The sequence below is a fragment of the Atractosteus spatula genome, chromosome 9 (genome assembly GCF_055471065.1).
Source record: "Atractosteus spatula isolate fAtrSpa1 chromosome 9, fAtrSpa1.hap1, whole genome shotgun sequence".
Lineage (NCBI taxonomy): Eukaryota > Metazoa > Chordata > Actinopteri > Semionotiformes > Lepisosteidae > Atractosteus > Atractosteus spatula.
In genome coordinates, this window is record NC_142714.1 from 20,759,524 (window position 1) to 20,773,129 (window position 13,606).

The following is a 13,606-nucleotide window of genomic DNA, read 5'->3' on the forward strand; positions in this document are numbered from 1 at the left end:
GCTGTCCTTGTCCTAACTGCTCTCTGTTTGCGGCTCTAGTTAACGGTGCTGCCTCTGCCTTCCCCCTGCCTGTCGCTAACCCTACGGTTAATGCTGCCTCCATGCTCCCGCCTCCGCTGCCTGCCCGCGACACTAACCCCTGGGCTAAGGGCCCCGCTGTGAGCTCTGGCCCCAGCACCAGCTCAGGTAAGGCGCTGGCAGACCTGCAGGGAGAGCACTACCCTCACACCGCTAAAACCCACGAGAGCTGGTGTAATCTAGAAATCACAAGGGAATTAAAATATTTTTGTGCATTGAGAGGTATTTAACAGAGGCACAGGAAGCTTCATGCTTTCCACTTAAGGAACCGCAATCTGACAGGAGTAATGGAGCTTCCTTCACCCTATTTTTCAGGCTCCACAGGTGACCAGCAGTGTCCATATGTTGACCAGTAGCCTATGTTTATTGTTTGTTTCCAACCAGTCTCTTAAGCTAATTTTATATTTCCAACTATAATATTAATTTCTTTTCCCCTCTGTACCATAAAACCATTTTAATAAGCACCCCACAAAATGTTTAAAAATGTCTATTTGAAATTTTGATTTGTCCAGCCTTCTTAAACTGTTTGGGTGAGCTCTGTGTGAGTATTATTAACACTGATTTCTGAATATACAAAGTCATTCACTGTGGAACAGGTTCGTCATTGTCACAGTGGTACAACCTTTGGCCACCAGTTTATCAGCTGGTAATCATCATCCTCATGTCTTTTCCTATGTGAAAAGTGACTGAAATGTTGGTTTTTACATCCAGAAAGGGCATGTAAATTTTTAATGTTGATGCAGCCCGTTTCAGAATTAACAAGAAGTTTCTTGGGCTTTGGAACTAGAAGAAAAGCAGTGCAACACTAGTTTCATTTGAGGTAGTGATGGAATAAATTTAATGAAAAAGAATTGCAGTTTTAGACAACATTTATTGAATACCATTTAGAAGTAGTGAAAATGAATATGAATGAATGAGTTACTAATGCTCATATGATTTGAATATGCAAAATCACTTTAGTCAAATATGTTATTCATTGTTATCCTTTTAGGGTTCTAAAACATAAAGTGTGAAGATGCTGTTAAAAATAATCACAACCCAATTGAATCATTAATAAATTATCCTTTATGGTGCTGTATTTGAAGAAAACCAAATTAGAAAAATTGTTGAATTTGTAAAATGAGTAATTTTAGTTAGATTGACAGTTTATTCGTGGTCTGTTTTGTACCAGGAGTGTGAGCATGTATTTAAAATAAGCTCAAGACCTGCTGTGTATTTTTATTAAAACAGACATATTTCATATTTAAAACAGTCTGTTTTAAACAGACTTTTTTGCTGGCATGTGAGCTCCACTGCTAATCTGGTATTGGTGCAGTTTAACCTTCCTTCCACATTATATTGGTTCCTGTCTTATCGGTTTTATTGACTTATTTCCTATCTTATATTTAGAATTTTGTTTTCAGTTTCACATTATAGAGTGTTTTGTATTGATAGATAGCAAAAAATCCCAAATACATTGTGATTCTATATTGTAACACAGTAAATACTGTAAAAAGTCCATGGGGGTGAATACGTTTGTGAGACACTTTATCAGTTAAAGATTTATAGGTATCAGTGACACCTTTCCATGTGATTCTAGAATTACACATTTAGTTTTTGATGCCTAATGGTCAAAAATGAAAAGTAGTGCCTTCAGCAGAGGGAGTAACAATCAGTGCAACGTTCTCCTTGAAATGATGTTGAATTTCTTGTTTGGAACCACTGTTATACAATACCAGCACGTTAGTGTCCTTCTCCCAACACAATATAGCACAAAGCCCATAACTCTTCATTTTGAACTTCTCTGTTACACTGTGAGGCTGGCTTGTAAGAACAGTGGCTGTAATTACTGTACATTTGTTTTCACTGCACTTTTGATGTGCAAGATTTCACTTCAACATGAGTGCTGAGGAAGTTCAGGGATCCTAACTCATTATACCTAAATAGTCCTTCTGGTTGCACAACACTGCATCAAAACATGTTGTTGTAGACCTCTGACCTTTCAGTCTGCATGTACCACTTATTTTTTGTGATTTTCCACATAATTATATTGCATAGTTAGGAATTCAGATAGAAAGAAATGTTTCTGCATAAATATGGAAAGAAATATCAAAAGTCAACTAATTCCAATAAATTGCACAGTCCTTAATCTGTTCCAGTGGTTATCAGGAAATCCATAAAAGAGCATTTAATTTTAGGGCACCAGCAAAGTCTTGCAGCTGTTTTACAGTGGGCTGAACTCAGAATGAGGCATAATGGGTAAAAGCACTTTACTTAACTGAATGATTGTGTGTGGCTTCCCTAGGTGGAGACTGGACAAGTACAGCTCCTGCAGCCTCTGCTACAGCTGTGCCGCCCCCTCAGCCCACCCACAAACGAACTCCCTCAGAAGCCGACCGCTGGCTAGAAGAGGTCTCCAAGTCGGTGCGTGCTCAGCAGCCCACGCCCACCATGGGGGGACCAGCGGTGCCCCAACCCTACCCTGTCAACGCCTTCATAACCCCGCTGCCGAACGCTGTGCCCATCATTCCCCCCCGACAGCCTACCTTCCACCCACCTCCACCCAGCTACCCAATGACCAACGGCATCCCCTACAGCAATCCCAGTGTGCCTGTGGTGGGCATCACACCCTCCCAGATGGTCGCCAATGTCTTTGGCACTGCCGCACAGCCCCAGCCCCAACCTCAGCCCATGCCAGCCTCCTTCCCTAAACAGAGCTCCTTTCCTCAGTACGACTCGGCGTGCCCCAGCGCCAGTCCCTTCTATAAGCCCGCACAGCCGCCGCCTCTGCCCGCACAGCCGCAACCCAACGGGAATGCGGCGTTCAATGGGGCCGACAGCTGGGCGCCTCCTTCCGCCACCCAGGAGCCGGCCGATGCCTTTGAGGCTCAGTGGGCGGCTCTGGAGAACAAGTCCCGGCAACGCACCACCCCTTCTCCCACAAACCCCTTCTCCAGCGAGCTACAGAAGACCTTCGAGATTGAACTTTAAGAGCAGGGGTAGAGGGAGCGCGGTCTCCCCACCCCTGCCTGCGACAGGAACTTGTGAACTGCTCTAAAAAACAATCGTCAAATCTCAATACAAGTGTGTAACATTATTGAAGACTGCAGAGGGGAATGACGAGCTGCTTTCTTTCAAAGACTTTTTTAGTTTTTTTTTTAATTTTCAAAGCAGCTTCTGAAACCCAGCGGGCCATCATCCTGTGGAAACGTTGCAAAGGCTCCCCTGCTGAAGTGGGGCAGCAAGCTGGCAGGAGTGGCCCCATTTCTTACACCATCTTCAAGCCTTCCCTCCGCACACTGAGAGCGCCCCCTGTCAGTAGAGACTGTGCAATGACATCTCCACACCTTGAGAGACGGCACCGAAGAACAGAAATGAGCTTCCATGTTATGTAAGAGGTTTAAAAAATAATGAACGCATATGACAGAATGCCAAATTCTTTATTTTTATGCATTTAGTATATTTTAAATAGCTGTGTAATTTGACAGATGAGTTGTAAGTAATCTTGCCAAAGGTGAGGGTTAGTTGTGAAATGTACAGTATAATAACAGAGTTTGATTTATCACTGATTCTATTGTATGTACAGTGGGAGGGAGGAAGGAATGTTTTTTTCTGTTATCCTCTGATTGGGTGACGTTTTATTGTATTTAGTCTGAATTGCAGCAACAATCATGCCCAATAATATAGCACCTATGTCTTCGACAGGGAGAGAGAAGTATTGTCATGGCAGCTTCAATCCATGGCCAGCATTTTTTCCTTTTTAATTTTTGTTCCGTTGTCTTCATACGTTGTTTTGATCTCTTTTTATGGATTTTATTACTATTGTCTGTTTTATTGGTTTATGTGTTTTGTTTTTGTTTTTCTACAAAGAAATTTAAAGTATGTTTGCACAAGCACTGAGAAAATTCATCAACAGCGCTGGAGCCTCAGTTTGCTTTCTGAGATTTGGTGTGACTAAAACAGTACTGAGTATACTACAGAAACAGGAAGAGGGTTGCTTTCTGTGTAGTCCTCCTTTCGTCTTTCAATGAGCCCTGTCATCAGGACTTTCTACTGATTTGTTTTTATTCTTTCATTTTTATTTCCAAACCATTTGAGAAAATTGAATAAAAGGCGGTGGTAGAAAATTTGTGTGCTGTGCAGTTCTTTTAGCAAGGGAGGGGGGCCGCAGGTGAGAGTGTTCAGGTGTAAGTGTGTGGGGAAACTGTGAAATGCAGGGGTTTGAAATCTAAAGATCGCAAACAAAAGGACAAAACCAGCAACGGGACCATTGAGCCTGGCTTGTTCATCTGGCTGTGAGCCATATTCAGCCATTTACTGCTTAATCTGAGGGCTTCAGCTTCAGAATTACCGCAGGCTCTTTTCTACATCTGTGACACCATGTAAGAATTGTTGTACGTTTTCAGTTTAAAATTCTTCTGCTGTTGTCACTTGCATCCACAGTTCCTTTGACTATGAAGCTTCATTGATTCATCAGTGGCATTGTACATATCTGTGGAGTATTTGACTTACTCTCAATATCTCTTATTAAAGAGTGCAGCAGTGATAACTGATATACACATATAAGGAAATGAGACCTTACACAACACACTGTATGGGAATCGGTATGGGATGGGAAACAGTGGTTTACAGGTATCCTAGGGTGTGTACTGTTAATATAGCAAGAAAGCATATTCCCAATTGTGTATACCAAATTCCACTTATCCAGAGAGCAGTTTGAATGATCCAACTAATTTTATTAGCATTGCATATATTTAGGAAACTCTAGTCCTCTATTATCTCCAGCTATTACATATCTCTACAGATGCTCTTGGCTGTTACATACTGTACCAGTCTGAGCACTTTAATGGTATGAATAGTAGTAATAGTAACAGCAATTTGGTCTGGATCTGGATGTCCAATCTCCTGTGTATTTATATGCTTTGCATGCAGAAATGCAGTTTACAAGTGAATTGACATGCTATTTTTGCATCACAAACCTGTTTGAAGTTTTATGACCTTTTATTTGCATTATATTAGGAAAACGTTAACCATCTGCAGTTACCAAACTCTTTTACAAGCAATGAGAGCAATTAAGCAGTAGAGTAGCAGAACTGATTTATTTTACAACCGTTTGTTCAGTCTGAGTTACTCTAGCTTTGTTTTCTGGCAGCAGGGTTATGAATTTATAGAAAAATTCAAGAGGTGTCCTTTTCAGACATTTTTTCGGTCTTTGAGTGCAATGCCTAACCTGTGCTGCAGGATGGCCTTCACATGGGGAGCTAATCTGGGCTTCACTAGTGAGTGGATCCACCTTCTTTCCATGACTGGGGTAGACATCACTGTTTTTACCCTCATGAAATAGTCTCAGTGCTGCTTTAAAGTTTTGAGATAATGAGTATTGACAAACAAATGAGAACTCAAAGCTGCTGCAGTCTGCATTGCACTTAGTGACCAACTGATTATAAAAATGTTTAAAAAAAACTTTATTTAGACAATGTACTGCAGACAGAAGACAAGCTTAACAAACACAAACCATTTACAGTACCTGGAAGGAATCCTCAAGTCTTTCTGTTGCTTAAATATTTAAAGCAACAGAAAACACATCTGCAAAGAGACTGATAACATTTAAAAAATGTTTAAATTTTTTTTAGAAAATACCAAATACTGCATTATATACAAAATAAGTATTTTTTTGTACTAATAATAGTTGGTTTCCTCCAGCAAATTTTACTTAATCTCTACCACACTGAGGCTTGAGGAATATTTTGTTACAGCCTATTATGCCATTCAATTTAAAATCATTTTCTTCTTCCTGCTGTACTACATTGTTAAATGACAAGGGTGTAATTTTACACAGCATGGAAGAGAGTGTTGAAAAAGTATTAAACTGGTGTTCTGAAAAGGAAATATTTTTTCCAATATTTAATTTCAATGACAAATTATACCACTGAATTATTTTCAGTATGATTGTTCTTAAAGTACCCTTCAGTCATTAAATCGCCTATTCTGAAACTCCAGTGGAAGGAGTAATACAGTAGTTCAGATGTTACAGGAGTTACAAATAGGTGCTTGCCTGTTTACCATCCTTAAATGCAAGCAGCACATAGTCCAGAGGCTACAGACGTGCACAAGCTCCCTAGATAAGAATCTCTTCTGATTCCACCTATTCCATTAATCAGCACAAGAAATATGTTTGATCTGTGTTTTGCAGCCCTGAGCAAGTTGTTGGCACACAGCCGTGTGCGATGTCCAGGTCTGCCCAGGAGACAAATGTGAAGTGTGAGGCAGCTGGTGTAAATTAAGCACACCACTGCTCGTGCCTAGGAGGGGCACTAGAGTGGATGACAATGGAAATATGAGCCAGAAAACGGTTTAACAGTTAGGCCTCCCTCCCCTCTCTACTTACATCTCAGCTTCCTCATGTTTCCAGGCTCTGTCACTGTTGTAAAACTAGGCTCTGAAGGGCAACTAACTACTAAGTGATTTAGAAAAGAAGAATCTCTACTGAGCAGCTTCAGTGCTGTTCTTACTGTCTGCTCGACATTGCTTTACTGGACCATACAGGTGGGATCAGAAATGACATCAAGATTACTAGTCTCAGGATTGGAACATTTTATGATTAGAATTTCATTGTTATGTGTAATGTAAATATGTTTATGTAGTTTTTGAAGATCAAGCTATGGCAGGTTCTTACTGGCTTGTAATTAAAACTTATTTTTCCCCATGCTGAAAAACACACCCCAACAGTAAATTAACCAAGGCAATGTGCAAAGGGATACCTAATTGTTAACAACATTGTCGAAGATTTATTGTTTACCTCTGAGGGAGTGGTTAGAGACAGCAGAACCATGAGTCTTTGGGCACACACTCAGCACAAGGCACCGGCCACAGCCAGCCTCTTGCGTGCAGATGCCCAGGCTGAGGTCTCTGCAGAAGCTGCTGGTGCCACTGCTTCTCCTGGGTGAGCCCTGTGTTCCTGCAGCCTCTATCCCTGCTCGGCGTGTCTCCCTGCTGGCTGGCTATGGCTGGAGCAGCTGGCGCAGCAGAAGCTGGAGTAGTACTCACTGGAGCAGAGCTTGGCGTACACAATAAGGTCACAGTTGGCCAGATCTGGCTGATCGATGCACTCGGCTGTGTTAGGCCTGGAGGGCAGCGCTGGGAGGAAAAGAACAATCCTTTCACTGTCTGGCCTTTTGGGCTAAGTGCATGAGACTAAGAATGACTCTTTGTGAAAAGAAAAGCTTCTACTTGCAGGAGCCATTGAACGTTGCACAATAAAGGGACTGTTGCTTCTACTGTAGATTAATCACATCATCCCACTCATATCTCTGCCATGGCTGTACAGTTAACTCACCAAGCCCATTCTATTCATGCGGCAGAGTTGTCTGCTTCAAAACAGGCAAGTAGAATGACTCTTTCAGATTCAAAGTTGTGAGGCTTAAGCCTATTTATTATCAATGTACTTACCTGTACCAGGTCCTGAAAGAAGCATAGACCAGCAATGCCTGATAACTTCTTCTTTTAAATGCATTAAACCCATCATCTCTAGAAACTCACTGCCAAGTTCTAATCAAAAAAAGGGGGAGTACTTGTAATAAAATCTTGGAAACGGATGCTATTCAAAACCCTTAAAGGGCCTCTGATTTCCCCACAATTCTAACTAGAACTAAAACACCAGTAACTGAGTCTTTTCAGAGGCTCTGACTCAAGTCTCCAGGAGTAGGAGCAGCCTGCCCAAGCATGAGAGGCAGTGCATATTACCTAGCTCTGTGCCCTTAGCGACTTTGACCTCAGCCGTAGCGCTGACGGAGTAGGTGCCAGTGTAGGCATTGCAGGTGTAGGAGCCTTCATCGCTGGGCTGCACGTTATTGAGGATAAGGCTGCCGTCTGCTGACAGCAGCACGTGACGGCCATCGGGTCGGACTGGGACGCCGTTCCTGAAGGAGAGAGGCAGGGCATCAAGCAGGGGCGACAACAACGCAAACCCAGGCCAGCCTGAAGGCACTGTTTCTTCCAGTTAGTCGCTGGCTTCAGGGGTGCGAACGGACTGGTAGGTAGTATCTGAGCCTGCAACAGTGACTAGGTCAAACTGACGGAGAATATCTATTCACACATCTGCTTGTCTGTGTCCTGCAAGCAGAAGGTAAAAACAGTTTTGAAGTGCGTTTACTAAACCCATAAGGTTTCTACTGTTCATCTAAGCCATCCACCCTAATCCACAGCTGAGGACCGAACCTGTTCTGCTCATATTCATGTCATTCATGATTTAAGGTGTAAATTTTCTTGCGCCACCTCATTCTGGGCTACTTTTTACACTGCAAGGAGGATCTGTCGAGCCTGATGGTTGGCAGTGCCAACGATAGTTGAATGGATAAATCCAAGCACAAAGCAATTTATGCCATTTCTGCCAGCAGCCATACTGTATCACCCTGCAATTCACAACTGGCAGCCCACTGAAGCTCAGCAGGTGTGAGCCTGGTCAGTACCTGGATGGGAGACTTCCTGGGAAAAACTAAGGTTGCTGCTGGAAGAGGTGGTAGTGGGGCCAGCAGGGGGTGCTCACCCTGCAGTCTGTGTGGGTCCTAATGCCCCAGTATACTGACGGGTACTCTATAGTGTAAAAAGGCGCCATCCTTCAGTTGAGACGTAACTCTCAGGTCCTCACTCTCTGCGGTCATTAAAATCCCAGGGTGTTTCCTGAAAAGAGTAGGGGTGTAACCCTGGCGTCCTGGCCAAATTACCCACTGGTCATTACCAATCATGGCCTCCTAATAATCCCCATCCATGAATTGGCTTCATCACTCTTTTCTCCGCCCTAATGATAGCTTTTGTGTGGCTAGTATTCTGGTGCACTATGGCTGCCATCGCATCATCCAGGTGGGGCTGCACCTTGGTGAAAGGGAGTCCCCATTACATGTAGGGTGCTTTGAGTGGAGTGTCCAGAAAAGAGCTATATAAGTGTAAGCTTTTATTATTTTTTATTATTATTAATAATAATAATTAACGCATGGCGGTGTCATGGCCACAGTGTCTCCCCCTAGTGGCGTCCTACTGCCCTCACCTGGACCAGCCCACGTTGACATCGCTGCCAGACACCACGCAGGGCAGCTGGGTGCTGCTGCCCTGGGACACCTGCACGTTGTTGGGGGCAGTGGTGATCCGCAGGTCTCCTGCAGAGTATCATGAACATTCCCATTACCCTCACAGTCTGAATCACTTTCAAAATTAAAATAGCTAGCAAAACAGTTAGAAGCTATTTTCTCAAAGTCCCAATGTTCTCCAAGTAAACATTTTCATCAAAGTAACTGAAAATGATGTGACTTTCCAATTACTTTACCTCTGCCTTAGCCATCCCGCTATTCAAATTATGCAATATTATTAAATTAACATCTGTATTTAAAATTTTTTGGAAGAATTCCAATCCAGTGTCCATTTAAATGCTTTTAATTTTCATATTGTATGTCTTCACATGGCTTTTCAATTTTGTGTCAATGACCTTGTTACAGAATTCAGTATTTTCATGAATAAAGACTGGGGAGCTGTGATAACTGAAAGAGCTTCCCTAGTCTCCTTACCCAGCACACGGAGCTGTAGCTGGCGGTGGTCCCTCTGCTGGCCGTTGGAGGCAGTGCAGGTGTAAAAGCCAGAATCCTCCGAGCTCAGACGACTGATCACCAGGGAACCATCGGACTGCTGCGTGTGCCTGTGCAAGAACACACAATCTGCCAGTTGGAATACAACACACAGCAGCGACAGAGCTGCTCGGCCCAGGCTAACTACTACTGCAATAACTGCAATAACAATAATAAAAGCACGAAGGTTAAGAGATAGTGAATTTATGCTTTTAAGCATGGGGTGAGAACAGAATTCTTTCTATTTAATTTCTATTCTCTTGGTCCAAAGACAGAATAAAAGCAGGAAAACTGTAACTTAATTTAGACAGACCGGCTCTTCAGTGGAGAGATTACAGATACCCTGAGCTGGTATATACTGTAGTATAAGAATTTATTTATACAACAGACTGGCTGACTCCATAGCTTAAGAATTTGTCACAGCACAGCCATTCACACTATATCAGACAGCATCCTCTCACATTCCACCTGCACAGGCTGAAAGGCTGTATCAGGCTCATAAGGGACTACAGCACATATGTCTTATCCATATCAGCATGCGTAGGATGCAAAGGAACAAGCAAAGAGAAGAAAAGAAACACATTTCAGCTGTGGATCCTTCTTCTTCCACACAGCCAAAGAAGGCTCCAAAGCTGAAACATTGTGTTTCTTTTCTTCTCTTTTCAGCACGGAATAAACCTTTACTTGTTCCTTTGCAGCCTACGCATGCTGCCCCAGCTACCTACTTGAACTACAGTGCATATGGATAAGAGTCTTTCTGTTGACAGGAGTCTTCAGCTGTATGTTATCAACAGGCAATGCATGGATGATCTTTCTGGTATTAGATTAAAATGACCTTCCCACAGGAACACGCATGCCCAGTTCTGTCCTGCTGTGAACACGCCCAGGGATTTGGAGGTCACCTTACCTGGCGGAGGTGAGGGGGCGGTCGTTCCTCCTCCACTCCACCGAGGCCGAGGTGGGGCTGACCTTGCAGGGCAGCCTGACCGTCTGTCCTGGGCGGCCCTCTACCGACGAAGGCCCGGACTTGTCGATGCTCAGCCTGGGGGAGACAGAGAGGAAAGCTCACATCTCCCTGCGAGAATGACCCCCAGCCTCACAAATTACAGCCAAGGATGCAGCCAACAAGGAGATTTCCAAACTGCTCAGCTCGATATTGCTCTTTTTGGAAACACTAATTCACAAGATCACCTTCATTTATCTTACAGCTCTACTTCTGGTCTCATTTACTCTTTATGCATTCTTTAAAATGGAAAACAACCTAAAAATTCCAGTTATGATCAACTAAAACACTGCTGCCTCAGAATACTTTGGACAACATGAATTTTGGGACAGCACTAGGGCAGATAAAAGCCGCTGTCCTCTGTAGTAGTGTGTGGGAGGGACAGTACCTGTGGACTCTAGATCCGGACACCTGGCCGCTGCCCTGCTGGACCGAGGGGTTCTGGGATGCTGGAGCTGAGCGGGCATCTTCTGCAATCATTACGAAAGCAGCACTTTAGCACACATTATTAAATTACCTCCGCATATTACAGGTAGAGCATTGATAGATAGATACTTTATTGATCCCGTGAGGGAAACTGCAGTGCAACAGCAGCTTAACACAGACAACACAGCCACAGTGTAACGAATGATACAATAAGAATAATACAATACATACAATACAATCAGTACAGTGAGAAGTGCACTACGAAGAGTTACTCACAGTCCAGAACACACAAAGAACAAACCAGAACAGAACAGTACACAAAAAAGTCGTATTGCACAATATGAATATAAATATAAATGTATTGCACGGGTCCCTGGCATATATTGCACAAAAACAGTTGTAAACGGGGAAAAAGAGCAGATGTATCAGTTTACTGTTCAGTCCAGAAACAGGTCACTGTCAATGTTGCCTCTGCCCAGACGCAAGGTGGATGCGTTGTACAGTCTTATGGCAGAAGGCAAGAATTGATGCACAGTATTGTCACTGGGCACTGTTTGAAGCTAATCAGTGCCTTCGTATCTCAGTTTAAGTGAAGTTAAACATACCGTAGGTGTCTTCCAATCAGGTCCTTACCTGAGACAGAGAGGTAAATGTAGAGATGGTCTCTCTCTCGGTCACTGGACGCGACACACAACAACCAGCCAGTGTCCTGGGAACTAAGCGGGCCAACCAGCAGCGACCCATCCGCCTGCTGTCGGTGTCTGGTGCAGAGAACACAGCTCAGAGTCAGAGCCCCTTCGCCATTCTGAGCACCGAGAGTGGACTTTCATTCTTGGCCAACAAAGACAACATCCCAAGAGGCCCACCACTAGTACTTCTGCTCATCCAATACGCTGTACCATCTAACACTGCTACTCTTTGCTCTGGAGCCTTCGTTTTTAAATTTGCTCTGTGTAGCTTGAGTTCATTTAAGTGCAATTTCAATGATTGTTTGGTATGTGAATGCAAAAAGAAAAACAAGGGATTCATGACCACTGATTTGATTAATTTTTGGCTCTATCAGCCTTCTAATTTGTGAAGGCTGTAACATGTAGGTAATATAAAAGATTTCTTCACAGATTGCACCTTATTGGAACATGAAAGACTTTCTTCCCTGCTCCTACCAGTCTACTGGTTTACCTCATTCTTTTCACTGGTACAGCTTAGAATGACTATAATGGTGGACTTTACCTGCTGTAGACAACATACTGTTGTGAAGTTCATCCCTCAGGTAAATTCACCAGCTAAATACTAATGTTACTAATATCCTTTTCTCTTTATCCACAGCAGGAATTGAACTCTTATGGAATTACTTGCAATAGCTTATCGCCCTATAAGTGAAACAATTATGACATCATCCTAATTTGGTATAATCCTAATTTGGACAAAATTATTGTGATAGTTCTCTAATAGATAGCATGTATCAGCTCCAGCCAGAGAAAATAATGAAGACCACATCTAGAACAGCGAAGAGCCAGTTCTTTACTAATTTGCCAATATAAGACATACAATTTATAACTACGTTCATACTATGTATAGTATACCTTATGCTACAGTAATAACTGCAGTGAGAAGGTATTACAAGTCATTCTAGTTTATTATGCTTCTACTGTGATACTTTAGTACAATAGTTTTAACACTGAGATAATATACCACCATTAATACTGCAGTTCACACTATAGTGTTGCTCAAGGTAGTAGTCTGAGGATTTTAAAAGCATCATGAAACCAAAACAAAATAGTATTGCACTTAATTGGAAAAACTATTTTAATTAGTATTTTTACAACCATTTTAAATAACTGCATATTTAATTGAAGGTTTAGAATTGTTATGCTTTTGCTTCATTTTTAATTTGCTAACATTATTTGTGTGCTGTATCAAATGTTTACAAATCCCAGTAAAGATCATAGAAAATAATTCGAACACCCAAATATACAAATCAATGTAACTTTTTATGAATTAGGTGGATTAATGTAAACACATGAAAAATTACACAATCCTTTAAGTTCCTCTCCTTGATAAAACTGTCCAAACTGCAGGAAAAAATAAAACTGGAATTGTACACATTACCAACTAACAAAATCAATAGCACTTATGACATGTGTCCCATGAGATAAGTAAGGCTGACCATAGGGAATATAGTACTACACCCTTCTTAATGTCTGGACATCACAGCTTTTGTTAAACATATCGACTACATGTTTGATGTTTCTGTATATTTTATGTAAAGTATAAACCTTTGTTAATGAAGTAACTCAGCTTTGCTTGTGGTACAACTGTATGTTTCTTAGTTATAGCTTTAACCATATAGTTGTAGTATAGTTATAGTTTCTTAGGTTCTTTCCAATTCTTAGCAATATTTATGGATACATCAAACAAGTTTTGAAAATACAGACAATATGATCTGCATATTCAGAATTTACTTCATTAATAATGAAGAATTACTTCACTAATAAAGGCTGTTATG

The 13,606-nt window shown here is 42.0% G+C and overlaps 2 protein-coding genes across 12 annotated transcripts in view; one reads left to right on the top strand and one right to left on the bottom strand.

The window, feature by feature from the left end:
* numb (NUMB endocytic adaptor protein) overlaps positions 1-4,184 on the top strand; it is a 73,505-nt gene extending 69,321 nt beyond the window's left edge. For 7 of the 9 annotated variants that reach the window (XM_088924715.1, XM_088924719.1, XM_088924712.1 and 4 more), the window contains 2 exons: positions 40-186; positions 2,363-4,184. In XM_088924715.1, the coding sequence (XP_088780841.1) occupies positions 40-186; positions 2,363-3,048 (833 nt within the window). In that variant the 3' untranslated portion in view covers positions 3,049-4,184. The remainder of the gene's footprint in view (positions 1-39; positions 187-2,362) is intronic. The other 2 variants (XM_088924721.1, XM_088924720.1) reach the window with 1 other exon arrangement.
* Positions 4,185-4,772: 588 nt separating this feature from the next.
* LOC148828405 (papilin-like) overlaps positions 4,773-13,606 on the bottom strand; it is a 43,395-nt gene continuing 34,561 nt past the window's right edge. For all 3 annotated transcript variants that reach the window (XM_088924711.1, XM_088924710.1, XM_088924709.1), the window contains 7 exons: positions 11,734-11,861; positions 11,063-11,144; positions 10,579-10,713; positions 9,615-9,742; positions 9,101-9,209; positions 7,801-7,976; positions 4,773-7,194 (listed from right to left, as the gene is read on the bottom strand). In XM_088924711.1, coding sequence (XP_088780837.1) covers positions 7,025-7,194; positions 7,801-7,976; positions 9,101-9,209; positions 9,615-9,742; positions 10,579-10,713; positions 11,063-11,144; positions 11,734-11,861 — 928 coding nt within the window. In that variant the 3' untranslated portion in view covers positions 4,773-7,024. The remainder of the gene's footprint in view (positions 7,195-7,800; positions 7,977-9,100; positions 9,210-9,614; positions 9,743-10,578; positions 10,714-11,062; positions 11,145-11,733; positions 11,862-13,606) is intronic.